A 22,124-nucleotide genomic window follows, 5' to 3' on the forward strand; every position below is an offset into this window, starting at 1 on the left:
TACAAAACATAGGGTCTAGCATTGCCTCTCAACTCAAAATCTGTCCTTAGAGGCCATACTTTTGACACCCTGCATACACCGCCTTCCCCCACTGGTGCAATGCTTATATTCATCACCAGAGGGAGCCATTGCAAGGCTTACAGTAATAACCATAGCTCAAGGGAGTCCCAGGTCCCATCCCCAGTGAGTGTCCCCAGTACCCAGCAAGGAGCCTTCTGGGCTTCAACTTTAAATCTTTAAAGAAGTCAACAGCATTTTACCTTTGGCAATTGTATGTGCATATGAATTAGATCCCCCTATTCAAGGTGTGGGTGTGATTTTTGTTCCCAATAGGGACTCTGATAAATACATGGCAGGCATTTTGAAATGGCAGCACAGTGGCTCTCACCTGTCTCATGACAGAAAGTGGCCACACACTGCCAGAAGCTACGGTGACTCTAGAATTTGTATCCTTAGCTGGAGACAATGACCGCTTCCGTCCGGAAGGGTTCTGATGGGTTACCACTACACAAGACCTCTGTGGTGGTCTAGGGACAGGCTCATCCAAGTGTGTCTGTTGTTTTCTCTCCGCAGCATCTGGCTTCGGGATGAAGGGAAGGCTTGACATGCAATATCTGCAGTCAATAGTTTGGTTGTGTGGTTCTGCTACTTAGCCCTATGGAGGTGGGTATGGGCAGATATGGTGACACAGGTGAAACCCAGGGTTCCCATACTGGGTCTTGGGCTACTCCTAACTGGCAAACAATACTGTTTTATAAGCATGAGAGAGTCGTGGGGAACAAAGGATTCTGGGGCCAGGCCAAACTAACTGAGGAAACTGATTAAAGCTAGAAAGAGGCACAGCTTGGAGACCTAGCTCACAGCAGCCCACAGCACACACTGTGAGTTAAGGCTGTTAGTGTAGCTGTGGCTGGGACTGGCCACCTTCCGGGAGCCTCCTTGCCTGCAGGGCAGAGCAGTTTGGCTGGTGAGTATTTAGTAGAGATAGCCACTAGGTGTCACTGTCCTACCAGCATCTGTCCAGGGAATGGCACTGACTGATGGCCAGCTCCAGGTAGGTGGGTGTTTGTCTTTTGTTTTGTTTTTTCATTTCCATGCTTGTAAACGTTCAAGGCAGAGGAGCATCTGCTCCCACACTATGGGGAGAGGGCGTTCTTTAATTTACTGTCCCAGACAGTGTGAGTCTCTGGCTGTTGTGATGCCAGGGGTCTTTTTTCATGGCTTAAGGGCTGCCCACAACACTGGCTGCTGATTAGACTATTAGGAACACTATTGTAAGAAGAGGCCTTAGAGATCTTGGAGTCAGAGTCTTAATTTTTTTAAGAGGCCCAGAAGGCAAAAGATTTTCCCCAAGGATATACATCTGAATAGACAAAGAACAGACCTGAACCTTAGGTTCAGTGCCAGGCTCTGTCAACTCCACCACCGTGTTCCCTGTTTTACACTATGCTCCATCAACTGTACTCTTACCATTCATGGGGCAACCGTTGTATGCTATGATCTTTGTAGCTGAACCGAACTGGACACTTGTATAGATATAAGATGCCCTGGCATGTGATAGACCCAGTCAGTGCATGTGTGATGGGGCATCATAGCTAAGGAGCAGGTCATTTCCCCCCTTTTGATCAAGAGTGCTTTGCCAAGACCATCCACTTTTTCTGCAAAAAAATGACAAAGGATTCAAAGATGATGGGCAGACAATCCATAATCAAAAGATTATTACACACACACACACACACACTCACCCACCCTGAGGGCACAAGCAAATTACATGAAGAAGTTGCCCAGATGCCTATGTTTTCTACCCATTTCTATGCCTCCTGCTCTAAAGCAGCATGCATCTATAGTCAGTTGACTGAGGAAGAGAAGGAAGAGGAGGGTCTGGTTTACTGATAGTTCTGCACACTATGCAGGCATCACCTAGAAGTGGACAGCTGCAGTGTTACAATCCCTCTCTGGGACAGCCCTGAAAGATGCCATTACAGGGAAATCCAGCTCAGATGATACCCAGTACAGGGTAGAAGCTGCAACTGTGACCACCAGGGGGCAATATTTCATCACATTAGGCACTGAAGAAAGTTACTTTGGGATCTTTTTAGGGATCAGAGTGTCTGTAATAATGTTCTGGGTGCAGAAAATGAATAAGCCTATCAGTCTGGACTTGGAATCTACCCCTCAAAGGCAGTCATTGTATTGTCTTGTCTGTCTCACCAGCAGCTACAGCACTGACCCTGCTGCAAAACCAAAGAGGCATCTCTGTGTTCATCTATCTTGCGTGGGGCCCTTCTGTGGTCCACAGTTACTCAGGGTTACTCTGAGAGGATTTTGTGGTCTCAGATGGAAGGGTATAGAGTTCCATGGAGGTGGGCTATACAAGTCTCAGGAGAGCAACCGATATGTCCAAACACGTGTAGATGTCACAGTGTGGAAGGTTGCACACTGCTGCCCGTGGTTAGAGTGACTCTAGTCTGTGAACCCCAAGCCAGTCTTGCTTTTCCTCCTTTGCCTAATAGTGGGCTGCAAACCTGGGTCCCATTGCCCATTCTGCATTCATCTTTTGTGCTGTGCCACAGCTGTGTGCCATTGCCGCACTCCTTATTGACCATTCTGCTGGGATATTAAGCACCCTGGGCTTGGCTGGGGGACCATTCATCAACAACCTTGTCAGAATGATGGATTCTGTTAGGATTATTGCTTAATTAGCTTTTGGGGGCAAGAAAATCAGCCAGGACATTAGCTTTCAGCAAGCCAGAAGGAAAGGGGAAAGTGAGGGGAGGTGGTAGGAGCCTTGCAGCTCTCTTAGGTAGTACCTGTGTCTTGAGCAGGCTGGTGTGTGTGTGGGGGGAGGGGATGTGCTCTAACCAGAGCGAACCTTATGCTTGAGTTCACCAGACATATTGTCCTCTGGCTACCAAAGCCGTGAGAGACACTCATGCTGTGGCACCACAGAGTAATGGTTCCTGACCATATCATGCCAGGACCACATCCACTCCCAGGGGAGCCTTAAAAATTCAGATTCCCAGGCCTGGGTTTGAATTTTCTCGATCAGCATCTTGGAAGATTTTTGTTTTGATTTGAAGACAAGTTATTCCAGATGGGTTTTGTTCACAGTACAGTGTGGGAGCCACGACCTTGAAGGTTTGAGAGTTACTTAAGCCTGGCAAGTGATGAGCAGGTTGTTTCTTTCCAGCAGATGCATTTCACAGGGCCTAGGGGTAGGCTTTAACCACAGGGTGCCTCCCAGCTTCCTTGCAAGTCAGTTCTCCTTCTCCCACACTTCCTTGCTGACCCTCTCTTGGCACCAGGCACATTTTACACCCCTCTGTATCTTCTTTTTCTAGCTGGAAGGGGCTGGAAGCCTGAGAGTGGCTTTGCAGAGAGAATTCCAGACACATTTGCAGGTACGATTGGCTAGTGTGGTGCTTGGAAGGCAGAAGAAAAAGCTGCATTACCCAGGGAAGCTGGGTCCCAGAAAGCAGCTGAAACCATATACTCAGTGTTTTTGTTTGGTGTGTGTGTGTGTGTGTGTGTGTGTGTGTGTGTGTGTGTGTGTGTGTGTGTGTAACTCCTTTGCTTTGCTTCTCCTTAAAACAGAAGTGAAGCCAAGCTTGCTTCTCAGCTCCCCCAGGTCCACGCAAGATAAAGGTAGTATTCACAGAAGGCAATCACAGAGGCCTTGTCACCAGGGCACCGTGACAATCTGGCAGTGCTGTGAGCATCTGAAGTCCTTAGGGCATGACACTGCCTTTGCGCTGGGGCCTTTCTTGACCTTTGCTGAGGTATGCAGAGAACACCAAGGAGTACAAGCATGGAACATTCTGGTTGCTCTGTCCTGTGCTGACAGGCTGGGTAAAGGATCTCCAAACTCCAGACAGAAAGGGTCTATGTGTCATGTCATGGCCACTGTCTGGAGCTCAGTATGACCTGAGTCACCATTTCAATCAATTGGCCAAATAACCTTTCCACCTATGTCTTGCTACTTTAATGATAAAATTAAAGCCTGGCTCCCAAGCAGAGCCTCAAGAGGGAGGAACCTGGTCTGAATTGTTGTGGACATCAGTCTAGTCAATGCAAAAGAGGCTTGGTCAAGCCCAGGACTGTTCACTGTTGACGCTGTGGCTGTAAAATTAACTGTTCTTTTCCTGGTCCCTCAAACCTGAGCAGGCTCAGAAGGAGCACAGGGTAGCATGTGGCCAAGGCAGCTAAGAAAGTAGGTGTGCTGGATTTTCTACATAGATATTCAGAAGCAGGTCACCTTTGACCTTCCTCAGGGATGGCTGGTTCAGTCTTCTGGATTTTTCCCTTATAGCAGAGCTTATGTTGACCCAGGGACCCAATATTTTTGCATGCAAAAGATCTTATAGAGCAGGGCAATGCAGCTCATTAGTGATGTCATTCTAAATTCCATGCAGGGGACATGAAATGATCAAGAACTCCCTGCCAAGTGTGTATTAGTTGGTATGTTTGTTTGTATACTAGATGTGGTCACTTCCAAATGGTGACCTTGTTCTTGTCATGAGTGTGTGTGTATGCGTGTGCGCGCCTCGGAGCAGTTCTGCCCATGCCATCCATTTTCTAATGGGGTCCTCTCATAAAGTCACATTTGGGAAGGTTTTCATCTTTCTGTCCTTTCCACGCAGACATTTGCTGTTCTTATTGTGGCTTAAATCCAAAATGTCTCCTTAAAGTTCATGTATTGAATGAATATTTGTTCTCCACCAGATGGTGCTATTTTTGGAGGTTGCGGGGACCCTCAGGAGGGTAGGGACCTAGCTGAAAGGTATAGGTCTCTAGAAGTAGGTTTTGAAGTCCATATAGCCTGGCTCCTGGTTCTGGTCCACTATGATGTGAGGAACCTGTACTGCATGCTCCAATCACTATGAACATTGCTATCCGTTATCTATCACAGTAGACTAAAAGTACACTATACAATGCATCAAAATAAATAAACCTTTCGTCCTGGAAGTTATTGTATTAGGTATTCTGTCACATAGATGAGGAAAACAACACGGTTCCTCACTGGGAGATGCTTCCAGAGTTGAGCTCTTAGATGGCATATATACCAGAGGAGGGTCTGGTCTGGTTATTTTCTGAAATGACTATGATTCAAAATGACCCTTTGGAGATACCCAAGGACCACATGATGAATAGGGAGGAGGAAGGTGCCTCCTTTGCTGGCTAGACTGCCCTTTCCCTAGTTGTGCTTTTAAAGCCAGACCTAAGATTCTTCGTTTGCACCAAGAGTCCTTTGTGGAAATAGATTTTATTTTGCCATTTAGCTGTGAAACAACTAGGATGCAAATAGAAAAGAATATGATTATTGGCAAACAACACGAACAGACCATTCCTGGGTCACCAATGCCACCTGGGCAGAGGATAAACTAAGTCTGTATGGCTTTTCCAAGAAATGGATCCAGCGAGATGGTAGTGTAGGTTTCTTCCTCCTTTATCACCATGGACACACCTTGCTTTGATTTCCCAGATGTCAGCAAGTGTTCTGATGATCTAGTGGCCTTGGGTTTACCCAAGGAACCCAGCTAGGAAGTCAGCCCAGGCTCTTGAAAGGTATTCAAATGCCAGGCTTGGCTGTATAACTGGCACAGGGATGGGTTGACTCCATTTCAAATGCCAGGCTTGGCTGCAGACCTGTGACAGAGTTGGCACAGCTCCATGGAGGAGGAAGCCAGTTCCTTGAGTGACCAGGAGCTTGTCCTAGAGAAACAGAGACACTCATAGGCAAAAGGTTCCAGGGAAATAAAAAAACCTGTACCTTTCTTCAAGCAACCATGGAGGCCCAACCCCATCCCCACATGTGGGCCAGCAAAGAAAGCCTGGGCATTTCCTACTACTAGCTCCCTCCCAACAAACGGGGATGCTCTTCTCTCATCAAAATTCTCAGAAGCCACATCCCATCTGCTTCCCCCTGCCTACGGTTGGAATCTAAGCCACAGCTCACCTGGCTGTGTGTGCCTGCAGCACTATGGCGGTCACCCCCTCATTTGTCCTGCCTGGGGCAGACCAGAAAGCCAGCTCTGCCCTCTGCATTCTGTCCTGTGTGCTCCAGTCTTCTGGCTGTGAATTTCTGCAGACGAGTGTCTGTGGCTCAGATTGAGTGACAACCTGCATAGATATTCCCCTGCAACTGTAATTTGTCCCTGCCCACAGCGGTTAGGAGCTCCAGTTTTCCTTCCCAATTGGTCTCCTGTTTCAAGACCTAGACATTTGACTTTCAGGCCTTTCCTGGCTTCTTAGATTTATTTTCTAGTAAGAATTCAATTTAACACATATAATTTGAAAACTCAATCATCACTACAAGCCATGAAGGAACAAGGGCAGATGGCTGTATCCCTTCCTGTCCTCAGTTCTCCTCAGACTTGCTTTGGAAGCCTCAGTCTACATTTCTAAATACTCAGCTCAGACGGTGGTTCCCTTGCCTGGCAATTTTAAATGCCCATCGATTTCTGTGATGGAAGATGGAGCTGGGTGTTCCTCACCCACTTTTATATCTCTACCCTCTCTTCATTCTTCTAATATATTTATATTCCACTTTTTGTTAAATCAATATTTAATTTCTACTTTATTACAATTATATATGTACTGTTCACCGCCAAGTGAAGAAATACTCTTGGATCACATTTCCTTTCTTCTGTAACTTTTTGTTCTTCCAAGAGTTACTAATTGCCTCATTTTTTTTTGTCTGTATAGTCTGTCATTATCTTAATAATTCTTCCTAAAGTCTCCAGAAGAATTTCAAAGCCCTCTGAATGATGAAGTCATCCAAGGAACTATTCTGGTTTATTCTTCCCTCAGTTCACCTTTCTGTTTCTGCAGGGCCACTTGCTCTCTGAGCTGTATTTAATTCTGCTAAGTGTACTTTTCTATTGGTGGAGTTCACCAGTCTGGATCCCACCCTACCCTCTCAGAGGGTGCATGTTCATTTCTCAGCTGTGCTCATTTCTCTTCCAAAGCCAGCCCAGAAAGCTGGACACTGATTTTCTGGGGTGACTGGAAACCATGCTGTCTATATTTTTTAGTGGGATCTGGAGTTTTCAAGTTAACAGTGGAAAATCCAGACTCCTAACTCTTAATAAGACCTATATGGAAGTTTGATTCAAATTTCTGATAATCTTATCTGTTGTGTTGCCAGTCTTCAACCCAAAGTCTAGCCATCCATCTCAGAGGGATTTCTTGGTCTGAAGGTTAGGAGAGATGGATTTATTGAGGTAGAAGCAGACCCACTCTGAGGAATAGTTGACAGCAGTCAGCAAGATCAGGGTCATTGCTGACTCTTTTTCACTTTCTCAGAACTAAAGATTACTGGGCAGTAGAAACTGTTACAAATACCAACTTTGTTAGAAAGTTCTACTGCCATATTGTCAATGCGTCAACATGGATGTAGATGGCACTAGCCAGATGAGCTCTCAGAAAGATGCAGTTCACAATGCATTAAACCTACAGACTCTGAAATCTGTTTGAATCAACATGGCCTCACCTGTCTTAATGCACCACTGGCATTTAACAAGCATATTACCTGGAATGTGGCAGTGGAGGTACATGCCTTTTTCAAAACAAACAGAGTCAAAGGGAGAGCAGAAGACTTATTCAGCCTGGCTGTGCTTGCTCACACCCTAAGCTAAGTCACAAGTGAGAGGGGTGCTAAGGATAAGGCAGAGATAGAGGAAAATACAATTCTAACAATGGTAGTACAAGCCAACCTACTCCACAAGTCTAGGCTATACGAAAGGCTTTTTGTATAGTTTATAGAATGTGACCCAGAAACAGAATGGCCTGGCAACAGTGTTCTATTATTTCCTTCTCTGGGGAAGAAGCTCATGTAGTGAAAATGACAAATCCTTTGCTTATTCCAGCAACGATATGACTGAATTAACAAGCTCTGGATAATGACAATACCAATAGAATACTAGCCCAGAAGGGGGCAGTTTTATAGGGTCCCAAGCCTACACAAAGAACTACAGGCAACTAATGACTGCTGAGAAAGGGAGAGCCATTCGCTCCCAGTGATGAGTGCCCTAATTGTTTATCCCTGAAATCATACACTCACAAGCAACACTCAAGAGTCTCAGCAGGTTGTCGTTATGTATTTGTGCATTTACATATGCATAGATGTATGTAATTATAATAAAAGAAGAGGCCATCAATTTGAGAAGGAATGAAGATGGGGACATGGGAGGGATTAAAGGGAAGTAGGGAAGTGATGTAATTGCATTTTAATTAAAATAAAATTTAAAAACAAAAAAGCACAATTTCTTTTGAAACCTGGGAAATTATTACTGAATGATTCTCTCTTCCCACACTTTACTTTGTGCTCAGGTAGCAACAATTAAGATATATGCAGGCTTAGCATCTATCAGAGGGTTATGATCATCAAGCAAATAATTAAAAGTGTATTAGCCAACTACAAACAGATTGGAGGTTTCTAAACTGATGGGTGGTATATATTAAAACCTCAGAGTTAAATGCGACATCCACATCATACCCCCTTCTCCCAAGGCTCAGGGATCATTGTGGAAGACAGGGCAGAAAGAATGTAAAAGACGGAGGTGGCAGAGCACTGCTGTGAAACACTGTCTTCCAGACATGACAGGGCAGTTGTTCATATGAGCTCACAGGAGTTGTGACAGTAAGACCCACGCAAGGTCAAGGTAGACAAAATCCCAGCATGTAGTGAGAGGTGGTCACAAAAGCCTGCCCCTAGCTGAGGAGCTATTGGCTCAGGCGGCTGAGAGAGGGAGAGTCTGTCTTCTTCAGAGATGTGTCCCTTGAGAGGCTACTCAGGTTCCAGTAGGTGGTCCTAAACCCAGGTACATATAGATAGCACTAAGTAGACTTAGTAGGTTAAGCAAGCAAACAAATAAATGAGCACACTAACTTCAAAGGGGAAAGTGGCTCAGAGAGGCATGGGAAGAATTATAGGGGAGGCAATGGGGGATAGATCTGATCAAAACACATTTATCTGCATGTATGAAATTCTCAAATAATGGAGGGAAAAATCCATCATCCACACAAATATGCATAGTCCTGGACATACTCATTTCTGAATGAAATTTCGATGCAATGTTTTCTGAATACTAAATAGACTGTCACCTAGACATGAACACATACAATCCAACCGCTGGACACATAGCTGGAAAGGCACCATAGTAAAGAAGGAAAATGACAGACAAGGCTTTTAAATTCCCCCTTGCTATTAAGTAACCTTATCAATTGTAAAATGGGTACAATATCATACGGTATTTGTTGTAACATTAAGAATACTACATTGTAATGCCCATTTTAAAAAAAAAACCTTTAAATTTAACATTATATGGAATAGTGAAAGACTGGGTACTTTTGCCAAGATCAGGAACATAAAGATGTCTGGGGTTTGTTTGTTTGTTTTTTAATTTCTGTTCAAAATTATAGTAAAAGTCCTATCAGGGATAATAAATCAAAGAGAAAAAAAACACCCAGTAACAAAAATCCAAACCAAAACAAAAACCCAAAGTGATAAGTAGATACAATTTAGATAGTAGAAAAATAAAAATTTCAGATATGATTTTATATCTTCAAACTCTGAAGAGATCCCTTTAAAATCAGAGCTAAAGGATTAGTTTAGAAAGGTTGTAAGATGTAAGATCAGTTTACAAAACTCAATGTATTGCTAAAACCTAGCAATGGATAGGTCAGAAGGAGGGTAAGAAAACAATTTCACTTACAATAGCATCAAAAGGATTACAAAATTCAGGAGTCAGGAAACACAGGTGCACAGATCTTCCATACTGAAAACAGGAAGGTAAAGATGCAAAAAAGGAGGTGTGTGCTATGTCCATGGATTCAAAATCTTGATGTTGTGAATATGACATTTCCCAATTAATTTAATACTTAATGTGATCCCTATCTCCCGTGTACCCCCAGAATTGGACTGGGAATATAGACTAAATCCTTACAGTATGATGAGTTGATGTTCAAAGACAGTAAGATGGTAGAGGTACTAGTCTTTATCCATGGGTACAGAGAAAAGCAGACGTCCACATGTGAAAGAATAAAACTAGACTCCTGCTATATGCAGGCAAAAAGTATATTACCACAAAATAGTTCAAAAGCCTAAATGACAAATGCTAAATTGCAAAAAAAAAAAAAAAAAAGTTACAAGAGAATCAGGCTAGATCATGACCCTTGAGATCTACAAACCAAAGGATAAATAACTAAAGAAAAATAGAAATGGTAGACCTAATCAAACCTAGAAGCTTATGAATTTCAAATGATACCATCCAAAATTGAAAATACAAAAAACAAACAAACAAACAAACAAACAAAAAAACCCAACAAAACCCCCCCATAGAAATACAAAGTGGGGAGGATCTGGGAAGAATTGGGAGATGGGGGAAATATGATAAATATATTACATGACAAGTTTTTAATTAAAAATGGAATAAAAATTAAAATGGAAAAGACAACCTTAAAGAAGAGGAGAAAATTGACAAAAACATATATGATAAGTAACTAAAATATGAAAATAAGTCTCACAACTCAGTGGCAAAAGATTTGATTATACAACTCAATTTCAAAATGCAAAAAGGATTTGAATAGAATTCTCTAAAGAAAACATACAATTAAACCATAATCAATGGGAAAGAGGCTAAGCATCATTTGACATCAAGGAAGTGCCAATCAAACCCACAGTGAGGTACCAATTCAAACTCATAGAGACCAGACAACACCAAGTGCTGCTTAAAATCCCATTCACTGCTGCTGGGACACTCCTCAGAGTGTCACACAAGTTACCATGTGATCCTTCAGGCTCATCCCTAGCTATATAGCCAAGTGAAGTGAAAACATAAGCACCTCGAAGCTCACCTACAAACATCCACACATGGTAATTAATGATAGTCTCCACAAAGTACAAATAACTTCAACGTCTACCAGTTGTTTAATGATGAATCAAATATGGTGGATTATCAATGCTCAGAATTAAAGTGAAACGAAGACTTCAGGCATGCTTCATTTTATGATTCCACTTGCATGAAACACACAGAATAGGCAGATCTACAGAGTCATAATGTAGACTAGTGCTTTCCTAAAACTCAAGGTTGGATGCAACTGGTGACTGCTGGGGGAATATTATGTTTCTTTATATGGAGATGAAAAGTGCTATAAAATTATATTATTGGAATGGTCATGCAGTCCTGCAATTATACTAAAGCCACAAATATAACACATTTTGACTGTTTGTTTGTGACAGTGTCTCATCATGTAGTCTGGCAGGCCTGGAACTCACTATGCAGCCTAGGCTGGATTGGAATTTGTGGTCTTCTCCCTCTGCCTCCTGTGCTTTAAGTTGCTATATGTGTACCACTGTGTCTAGCTTAAATCCCAAAATGTAAGTGGGTAAAGCTTTATGCTGTGCATTGCATTTCAACAAACCTCCCTAAGCATAAAGGAAGAAAATGACAAGAAAACTACATGTTGAGTGTTATAACCAGGGAAATGTCAGAAATTTTATGGCAGTTGCCAGTTGGGCTATAGCAAGAAATGGCTGGTGTTGGGCTACTGATAGCCAGGGCAGAGCACACAGTAAGGCTTGAGATCTGAGGCTTGGAATAACAGAGAATAGAAGGAAATGGAATTGTCCACATATGGTGGGTGTAGACAAAGGAACAAAGTGTGTTGTGGTCAGATGGATGGGCAGGGGCAGATGGTACATCAATTCAGGGATTGATGTTAAAGACTCTAGAATTACCTTGTATAGCAAGAAGGGGATATGTTGAAGAGTTTTCACTTGGGGAATGTGGTAAATGGATTTGACTTTTTAAGAGCATAACTATGGCTTCAGGAAATTGATTTGAGGGATATGAATAGATAGAGAAACGTAAGAGCAAACGCCAATGCAAAATTCAGGGAGACAGATGATTTCTGAGAAATCCAAATAGAAATACTTTTAAGAGAGAGTAGGAAGTGAGGATGTGGAGACAATTAATTCTTTTATGAAGTTGGCTGTAATGGGAGGAGAGGGGATGTAGTAGCTGGAAGGGATTATGAGGTGGGGGAAATTCAAAAGACACATTTAAATGATGCTTAGAAAATTCCAGAAAATGGGGAGAAGGAGGGAGAGAGAAAGAAAGAGAGAGAGAGAGTTAGAAAGAGAAAGAAAATATTCAGAAGATACAGGAGAAAAGTCATTCAAAGGTGATGGTAATGAATTACGATGAATTATGGAACAACCTCAGAGGGAGACACTGTGTAATAGCACATGGGGAAGGGGTGGCACTAAAGCGGGTGGTTTTGTACATTTTCAGGCAGAGCTTCTTCATTTTCCTGACTCCAATTCCTCAGTGAGCTCATGAGCCATGTGTGAGAGGATATGTGCAGTACTGTGTCAGAGAGTAGCTATAAACAAGGAAGAGGGACCACCCTCAGCATAATGACAGGCACTAAGGCAAGAGACAAATACATATGCCTCTCATTTATACTCCCTCCCTGTACACGCTTCAGAACAGGAAACTGGGAAAAGTGTGACAAGAGAACTGGGGATCCCCAGAAGAAGATAGAGAAAATTCAGCGACCTTAAAAGTTCAAGGATGTGGACTGTGTACCAATTTAGCTTCAAGACATTAAAGAGTCACCCTTTACATTAAACCCATGCAGACTACGGTAGGCACAATAAAACTAGAAATGATCTATTTTTTTAAAAAGGAGTGAAAGGGGAATTCAATGCAGTTGAGTAAAATTGGTTCTTGTCAATTTGTAATCACTAGTAACCATCAAATGTTCATCAGGAAGTATTGATGCTCAAATATTATATCTTTATGCAGAGTTGCTTTCTCACAGTTTCAAGGCATACACATGATTCATAGATTATACAAAGACTATTTCCAGAAGTAACAACATTTCAGAGGGTCTGGTGGTGAATTTTGATTATCAACTGAATTGGAGTAAGAAGCATCTATGGATTGGTAGGGTGCTTTTTGGGTGTGTCTGTGAGGGTATTTCCAGAGAGGACTGACTGAGGGAGTAGGACCTGTTCTGAATGTGTTAGGGGAGGTACCATCCCACAAACTAGGTCCCACACTGAACACAAAAGGAAAAAATGACAACCAGTTGAGTATGTGAGTTCATCTTTCTCTGTTTTCTGCCTGTGGATGCAAAGCACCAACCACCCCAAGTTCCCACTGCCATACGTTACCTACCATGACATACTATGTCCTTTAAGACAGAAATGAGCCCTTTCTTCTGTTAATTGCTATTGTCAAGCATTTTGCCACAGCCACAAGTTGCTAGAAGAGAGGTCATTGACTACAGTATTGTTTCATGGAGAACCAACAGTGGTAACTAAATAAGAGAGGCTTGGGGTCAGGCAGCAGAAGTTTCTTTGAAGACCTCAAGGTCTGGAATGTCCAGTCTTTTTTTTTTTTTTTTTTTTTCTACTGTGGTCTAGGGAATAGAGTTTCTACAGAAGCATGATAGAATTTTTCAGAGACCTAGATACTTGTCTCTAAATAAGGAATACATAGACTTGAAGAGTTCTAGAAAGTGGGAGCATGAAGTTTCAAGTTTATCAGAATTCTAGAACACTTACTCAGCCAGAATTTCTGCTATGGAAGGACTGGGCAATGTGATAACAGACCTTCTGTAGGTCTAGTTTGTTCCACAGAAGTCAAAGAGGAAATGGCAGCATGCTTCTTGTTGAACATGGACTAGAAGTATAAATGACAACTAGTATACAAACCCACTACTGTCCAAAGCCAGCTAGGCAGTGGTAGAGCTGGGGTGGCCAGCTCTCCTTTCCTGCAAGGGCAACTGTTTGTGTTGTTCCACAGTATTCTATTTTCACCACTTCGAGTCCCTGCCTGGAATGAGTCATCACCCTTTCTCTTTGGAACATTAATTAAATGTTGTAAATTTCTCATTCATGACTTTCTGGCTGCTCTCTTCGTGAATGTGTCTGGATGAAATCTGAGCATTTGGCCTTGAAACTCGGGAGCCATAAGCAGCAGGGCCTTGGCTCATAAAATACACTTTCTGGTGTCTCTGAGAGGCTGTCTCCAAGGAGTCTTATGTGTCATTCTTAGAAAAGAGGGCTACTGTTCATAAGAAGAAGAAAGGACTCCAATGGTGCCATGTCTTACCTGGTCCAGAGGGCTTGACTGCACTCTTCATCTCAGCCATACATGACCAGGTTCATCCACTGAGAAATAAGCATCATCATTAGAATGATATTCTCTTTCTCTCCCTCCCTTCTCTCTGCTGTGTAAATCTCCACATATGCAGATTTCCTGCACATGTAAAATACATGGGTTTGGGGGCAGATTTTAATGTTAGGTATCTTCCTTACTTTTTGAAATGGGGTCTCTCATTGAATCTAGAGTTTACCAATGGGGCAAGGCTAGCTGTCCAGTGAACTTTTTGGATCCCCCTGTCTCCATCTCTCCAGGGCTCTGGTGTTGTAGGCATGTACCCCCATGCCTGGCTTCTTACATGGGCACTAGTGTTCTAAACTCAGGCCCTCATGCTTGTGTGGAAAGTACTTACTGCCTGAGCCCCAGCCCTGTGCAACCAGTTTTTAAAGTGGCCCATTTAATGTGGAACAGAGCAAATATATACCCTCTCCCTTGGAAGATCTCAGTCCAGCCTTCCCCGCTAATTCCACCCTCAGTGCTCTGTCACAGCACATCGTTCCCCAAACTTTCTAGGTAACTTTACAGTCCTCCACTCTACCACCTGAGCAATTGAAGGGTATATATTATTGTCTAAATAGCCCAGCAGAGAGAGGTGTATGCGGGTTGACCAGCTGGCTGGTTAGATAGCTCTAAAATTCAGGCTTAATGTATAGTGAGCTTGGTAGATTGTTCTTTACTTCTGTCTTGGATTTATGACTCCCACATAATCCTCTGCTTTATTAAGCTATTGGAAAAAAATAAAATCTCTCTGCCAAGATCCTAAAGCAGCCTGGCAGCCTGCAATATATAAAAGCAGTAATTGGAGGCAGCCACCCCCCGCCCCCAGCTTAGCTGGCCGCTGACAGAGTATTTAATACCCTGGGGAGGAAAATGTCCTTTGGAACCGAATCAGGAGAATGTAGCCTGGGACTGTGCCTGGTTCTGGGAGGGGAAGGTGCCTCACCTCCATTTCTGTCAGGTAGACTCCTTTGCCATCCTTGGAGAGGTTGCGGAATGCCTCTAGGGTAGAGGAAGAAAGGTTTTGACTGGATGGCAGGCCATGTCCTCACTGCCCGCAGAGCATGCCTCTGCTCCATTCTCCTGTTTGGTCCAGCTCTATGCTCAGGACGGCTGTGATTATCCCACCTCTCTCCTTCCAGATCTCACTTTGTCTTGTGGGGGTGAATGGGCTGATTTTCTGTTTTGTGTTTTTAAACAGGGTTTCTCTGTGTAGCCCTGGATGTCCTGGAACTCTATGTAGACCAGGCTGACCTTGAACTCACAGTGTTATACCTGTCTCTGCCTCCCAAGTGCTGGGATTAAAGGTGTGTGTCACCATGCCCAGTGGGCTGGGTTTTGTTTGCTTGTTTGTTTATTTTTGTTTAATGGGCACAGTTAGGGATCTCCCTGATCCACAACAGGCTTCATGTTCACCTTAACATTCTATTCTATCAGTCTTCACTTGGAGCCTTGGGCTTTTCAGAAGTTCCGCATGGCTAAGGAAGTATCAGGATTCAGTGGTGTTTCTGAACCCCACTCTACTATCCCCACATTTGCAACAGCTGTTTTGAGCTGTTGATCTGGGACTTCACACAAGGGTTCACTTAGAACAAAAGCTGTTCTGCTAAGAAGTATGGAACTCTCTGTCCTCCATCTTTGGCATTCTATAGCTTGAAGAAAGACCTCCTGCTCTCAGGCATTCACTTTTGTGTAATTCTTTCACTAGAGACTGAATCCTTCACTGCATAACTAAAGAGCAGATTTACCTCTTAATATAATCTGGAGAGGGGACAGGGTGACTTAAGTGAATCACGATCTGAGACAGAGCCTGAAAAGGGTGAGGAAGCTGAAAAAGAGTTGGGACATAGGAACAGGAAAGGGTGTGGAAGGGAGGATGGGAACACAGATAACAACATTGGTTATCAGAGGCTGGTACTCTCTGGAATTCCCAGAGAATTCTCATGTCTGAGAATTAAAAACAACGAAATAGACATGTGGCGATGAGCAAAGGTAGAGAGAATTTATTAAGACAGAATATACGTTCATGATGCTCAGCATTAATGGACAAACTTGACAGAATCTAGAATCACTAGGAGACATAGGTGTCTGGGCTTGCCTGGGCACACAATACAATCTTGATTGTATTGAGGTAGGAACCACCATGGGTGGCATCATGCCCTGGCTGGGATCCTGGGTCCTAGACTGTGTAAGTAGGAACGGGAGATGCATTCATTGCTTTCTTCCTGGCTGCAGATGTAATATAACCAGTGGCTTCAAATTCTGGCTAACCTGTCTTCCCCAATTATAATCTACAACTAGGCGCCAGAAAGAACAAAAACAAACAAACAAACAAAAAACAGAACAAAAAGCCTCTTTTCCCTTCAGTTGCTTTGGCCAGAGTATTCTATCATAGCAACAGTGAAGGAAAGTAAGACAATTTGCAAGACAGGAAGTAGCCCAGTACATGGAGGAAGGTTAGAGGCTCAATAGCGTGGTGTTACGAGGGTAGTAACTCTTTTTGTCATTTGCATGGCATCAGTTACCACAGAAATTTGCATACCTGGGCTTTTTGTTTCCTTTTCCTTTCGAGAATGCACAATGTTTTCCATGTTGGCTTTGGTTGGGGAGGTTTCCAGTTATCCCCTTGGCCAACCTGTCCTTTCCTATGTTGACCTCACAGCAGCAGTATAGGGGATTTGTAGACCTCATTTTCTGCCCCATTCCTTGCCACAATACCACTCGCAGTCTCCCTGGCTGGGCCCTCTTAGATCCAGGGACTCCCCCAGCCTGCCACTCCTGAGTCTTCACCCAGGTGCTGGGCATCAGTGCTTTCCTGCCCATCTATTGAGTTCATTGGTTTCTGTGAGGTCTACAGAATGCCTCCAGGGTCACTTACTTGCCATGGTTTCCAGTCGTATGAGGAAGCAGACAAGACTGGAGAAGCTGACTCGGCCAGAGTTATCACTGTACCGGAATGTCATGAGACTCAGCAGCTCATTGCTGATGAAGATTCCTGAAAGGAAGTCTGAGATGGGAAGGGAAGTTGGTGAGCTGAGAGGAGACTGGAGATGGGGTGGTCCTCTGCCTCATGAGGCTAGATGAACTTGTTAAGAGGGCCCAGCAGCCTTGTATCACACCCCCTACTCAGTGCAGTATGTCAGCCAATCCCACCTCACTTGGAGTCTTGCCTTTTTCTTCCGATTTCTGGCTGTTGTGTCCTACTGTCACAAGCCTGCAGCTTGGCCAGAGACCCACTCAAGGGACTCAAGACACTGACCAGTGTGAAGACACATTTTCTTTTCCAATAATTAGATAATCCACATGTAGCATGGAGCTGCCAGGACATCTAAGGGCTGAAGTCCAGCCCTGCCTCTGCCAGGTTTCTCTTTGCTCGTGGTCATATTTAACTGTCTTCCAGCTAGACGTCAGAACTCTCTGTAAGTCCTGTATATGGGTGCTGCTCATGTGGCCTCCCTGCAAGAGGGAGACTCAGTTCTACAGTGCTCAGCCAAGGAAAGACTAGGGCGCAGAAGGGAGACCACAACTCAGAGGGTCACTGTAGCTGGGCAGAAGATAGGCCTCTTGCCCTCTTTCTTTGACCTTGTTATTTACATCTCTGGCTATAAGCTCCAGGGAGACACCAACCACATAGGTGACAAGTGCAGAGTGTCCAATAGTTGCTGCTCTGTTGAGTGGGCAGGCATTTGAAATCTATGCAGGGCCCATGGGCCCCATGTAATCAGAGTCACATTTGACTTCTACAGTAAAGCTAATAAAATAGGAACCAAATGCCTTCAGATGGGGCTTGATAGCTGCCTGCCTAGCTCTGAGAGCTTCTGAGTTGAATTGGAAGTGGTTTCCATTTCACCCCCTTATTTTATTCTGAGGTCACCAGGCTTCTCTGATGGTTTCATCTTTAACTGGCTCTTCAATGGTCCTTCAAGTGTGGCCCCATGTCAGTCACAGAAATTATGCCCTGGAACTTGCCAAAAATGGAGGGAAAGCTCAGCCGTCCTAGTTCTAGCAAGCCTAGCAAGGCAGCTCAGCTTGGAGTATCCCAGTCTTTTGCTATGCTGCAGACCTATAATGCTGCGGTGCAGCAGCTGGCCACCATCATTCAGGGGAGGAGCTCTGCTCAAACACAGAACAGTGTCTTGTATTTGTACCACTGTCTATGCCAGGAGCATGGGAAAAAGAATTATGGAGCTGCTCTTTCCACAGTTAACCTGGGGGAACATGATTCTACAGCTTATTAAGGAAGGTGGCCATTTCCTTACATAACCTTTATGTGATCTGTCTTCCTCACAGGTACAGTAGAAGCAATGATTTCTACCCTTCCTGGGTCGCAGCTGAGTGGAGACAATGGAACGAGGTGATGTGAACAGTTCTTGGAGAACTATGAAGCACTAATGTACCCTAAAGTATTGTTAGTGTTACCCTAGGGTGGAAAGCTTGTGCCGACTCGAAGCCAACACATGCCATTTGGTTTAATTTAGCCTTGAACCTTATGTGGAGAGAGAAAAGTTAGATCCCCAGCCTGCTGTAGGTATTCAGTCCAGACGGTGAGATGGAAGCTCCTGAAAGATGAGCTCCAGTCTGTGTAGGTTATCAGTCATGTGGGGAGTCCCCCCCCCCACATGACTCAGAGCTGTGTTGAGGAGAAAATGTGGCTGAGGAGACTGTCTGGTACAGGACTGCCCAGGCTGCAGTGGAGAGGTGGGAGCTCATATCTGAGACTAGAAACCCATCAAAGTCAATGTAGGTAGGAGAGAACAGAGAGCTAGAGCTCTCTATTCTCCCAGCCGTTCAGACTCAGTAGGCCAGCCATGATTATGGCATAATGGGAATATGGTCTTCATGCATGCCCCATGCCCCCAGTCATCCAGGCTCATGAGCCCCATGTTACCTGTACTCTCTATGACCTTCCATAGGTCTGAGCTCAGGAGAACTCCAGGGCTCCTCTGGATGGTCTGGAAAACATGCTGATGGGGAGAAAGAGGCAAGAAGCCTGTGAAGACCCAGAAGGTGTAGAGGGAGTCTCTGTGAATCTGTTCTCTACCCCCAGAGGAGGCCTTCCTAAAGTGTGCAAGGAGCCAGCTTGCAGAGAGGGAGAGGAGGGAATGGCACAAATGGGAATGACCACACCCCTTAAGCCCTTCAGTGTGGTCATGGCTGGGCCTGAAACTCTCTCTTGCAACCACTTCCTGTTCTCCCCTCACTCCATGAGTCATTTGGCTGTCTTTGGGAAAGCACAAGGTTTCTCTCTAGACCAGTGGTTCTCACCCTTTCTAATGTGCAAGCCTTTGACAGTTTTTCATATTGTGGAGACCGCCAACCATAAAATTATTTTTGTTGCTACTTCACGACTGTAATTTTGCTACTGTTAGGATTGTAAGGAAACTAATTTTGGAGGTGCAAATTTGCCAAAGGGGTCATGACCCACAGGTTGAGGACCTCAGCCCTAAAGGGTTTGTGCCTAGTAGTGGTTAAGAGCATAACCATAACAGATGATCTGCTGGGCTGAAGTTCCAATACAACTATTGACTAGCTGTGTAACTTTATTAATAAATCTTGATTAAGGTCATTCATCTCTCTAGGCCTCAGTTTCCTTATCTACAGTACAGGACTAGTTACAGTGACTACCTCCTAGGTTTTTTATAAGAAGCCAGGGAGCAAGCATCTATAAGGTACAAATCCATAAAGTGCCTGTCACTCACTAATATCTAAGTATGCATGTTCATATATGAAGCCCTTCACTTGTATGCTAGTGAGTGCTGTATAGAAAACATCAACAGCAGGCTAGAGCTGTGACCCAGCCCCAGCATGGCTGCAGAAAGTAGACAGCAGCAACCACTGTTGTACCACTCTTGTATTTACTGGAGTCTTTCCTCTCTGCCTAGTGTTCATTGTAATCCTGGTCCATGGTGCACTTCCCCCATGAGGAAACTGACCCTTGGGCAGGTGTAGACCTGGTCTTTGATTAAGTGGGCAGCTGCCCACAAATGAGTCCAGAGTGCCTGGCTGTGGTCAGTACACTACTGCCTCATGGGAATTTTCCCATGTCCAAATAGCAAATCCCAGGTATACAAGTCAAATCCAACTGTGTGTGTGTGTGTGTGTGTGTGTGTGTGTGTGTGTGTGTGTGTGTGTATGTGTGTGACAGTGACAGCTTGAGAACCTCCCGTTGGCCTTATTTGGTTACTGGTAGCTTTGAAGAGAGACTTCAAGTGGTTTCCATTACATTATCTCATTCACTTAGTAGCTGATTAGCTAGGCTATTTATTGAACAATTCTAAATCCTGCTGTGTTACACACACCATGGGGGTCTCTGGGGAAAGATGAACATGAGGAAGACCTTGCAATGGAGGACCTAGCAATGTAAAAGGTAAGAGGAGCCTATTGTTGTGGAATATTAGTTGAAGATTTGTTTATGCTGTGGAACATTTGTTTAATGATGCAAATGCTGCATTCTTTTATGTTGCCATGGTTTAACTATGTGAAACTGTGTTACTTTGCCTGTCTAATGAGGAGCTGAACAGCCAATAGCGAGTCAGAAGAAATAGGTGGGGCTGACAGGCAGAGAGAATAAATAGGAAGAGAGAGGAGGGAGGGGTGAGAAAAAGGAGAAGAGGATGTTGGGAGCCAGCCACCCAGCCACCCAGCCACATAGCCAGTCATGGAATAAGAAGGAAAGAAAAGGTATACAGGAATAGAGAAATGTAAAGCCCAGAGGCAAAAGATAGATGGGATAATTTAAGTTAAGAAAAGCTGGCTACCATAAATGCCCTTCCCTGATAATGAGACCGACGACTAACTTATCTACCATCATGAAGCCCTCATCTAGTAGCTGATGGAAACAGAAGCAGACACCCACAACTAAACACTGAGCCGAACTAGAATCCAGATGCAGAGAGGGAGGACAAGACCAGGCTACAGAAACACACAGAGACAGCTGAACTGAACAAGGAGGAGCTAATGGACCCCCAGACTGATAGCTGGGAATCCAGCATGAGACTGACTCAGACCCCCTGAACATGGGTCCCAGCTAGAAGGCCTGGGCAGTCTAAGAGACCTTGGACAGTGGAACCAGGATGTATTCCTGGTGCACAAAAGGACTTTGCGGGCACATCCCCCATGGAGGGATAATCAACCTAGAGACAGAAGAGAAGGCCTAGTCCCTACTCTAAATGATGACCCATTCTGGATGCCATCACCCTACATATGGAATAGGAGTGAGGGTGAGGTGGGAGGGGAGGGTGATCGGGAGGCATGAAAGGGTGGGAGAGAGGGAAAGAAGGGGGAGGGAGAGAGAGAAAGAAGGGGGAGGGAGAGAGGGAAAGAGGGGGAGGGAGAGAGGGAGAGGGAACTGGGATTGATATGTAAAATTAAAATTAAAAAATAAATTATAAAAGAAAAGAAAAGCTGGCTAGAAACAAGCCAAGCTAAGGCCAGGCATTTATAAGTAATAATAAGTTTGTATTCACTTGGAGTCTGGGTGGCAGGCCCCAAAAGAGCAAAAGAGAAAAGAATAAAAATTAAACAACTATAAGCCTGTCAATGGTTCTACTGTCTGATGAGACATCCAATGGCCCCCAGTCAGGGATCAGGTGATGCATTTTGGCATAGTCACATAGGGCTACTTGATCAAGTCTTTCAAAATGTTCAGAGATAAGTGACATGATTATATTGGTGCCCTATATATTTTGAAAGCAGTTTGTATGCATTTATATGTTATATGATTGACTGATAGCCTTATTTATTTATGTACTCATTTATTTATTTGACATAGTGCTTCTCTATGTTGCCAAAGCTGCCTTTGAACTCATAATCTTCCTGCCACAGCTTTCTGAGTACTGGATTACAGATGTGCTCATCATACCTGGCCAGATTATACTTTTATTTGGTGTATAATATTTAGGCATAAATATGCCTGTTATAGGATACACTTTGGAACATGTTAACTAGGTA

General features: G+C 44.0%; 1 protein-coding gene across 1 annotated transcript in view; it reads right to left on the reverse strand.

The window, feature by feature from the left end:
• Positions 1–5,598: 5,598 nt before the first annotated feature.
• The window catches only part of LOC127220124 (calpain-13-like), a 67,477-nt gene continuing 50,951 nt past the window's right edge, over positions 5,599–22,124 (reverse strand). Inside the window, exons 18-22 of the mRNA XM_051181848.1 lie at positions 19,063–19,138; positions 17,053–17,181; positions 15,121–15,176; positions 14,127–14,185; positions 5,599–5,712 (exon numbers count right to left, since the gene is read on the reverse strand). Coding sequence (XP_051037805.1) covers positions 14,159–14,185; positions 15,121–15,176; positions 17,053–17,181; positions 19,063–19,138 — 288 coding nt within the window. The 3' untranslated portion in view covers positions 5,599–5,712; positions 14,127–14,158. The remainder of the gene's footprint in view (positions 5,713–14,126; positions 14,186–15,120; positions 15,177–17,052; positions 17,182–19,062; positions 19,139–22,124) is intronic.

Source organism: Phodopus roborovskii, unplaced genomic scaffold, assembly GCF_943737965.1.
Source record: "Phodopus roborovskii unplaced genomic scaffold, PHOROB, whole genome shotgun sequence".
NCBI lineage: Eukaryota > Metazoa > Chordata > Mammalia > Rodentia > Cricetidae > Phodopus > Phodopus roborovskii.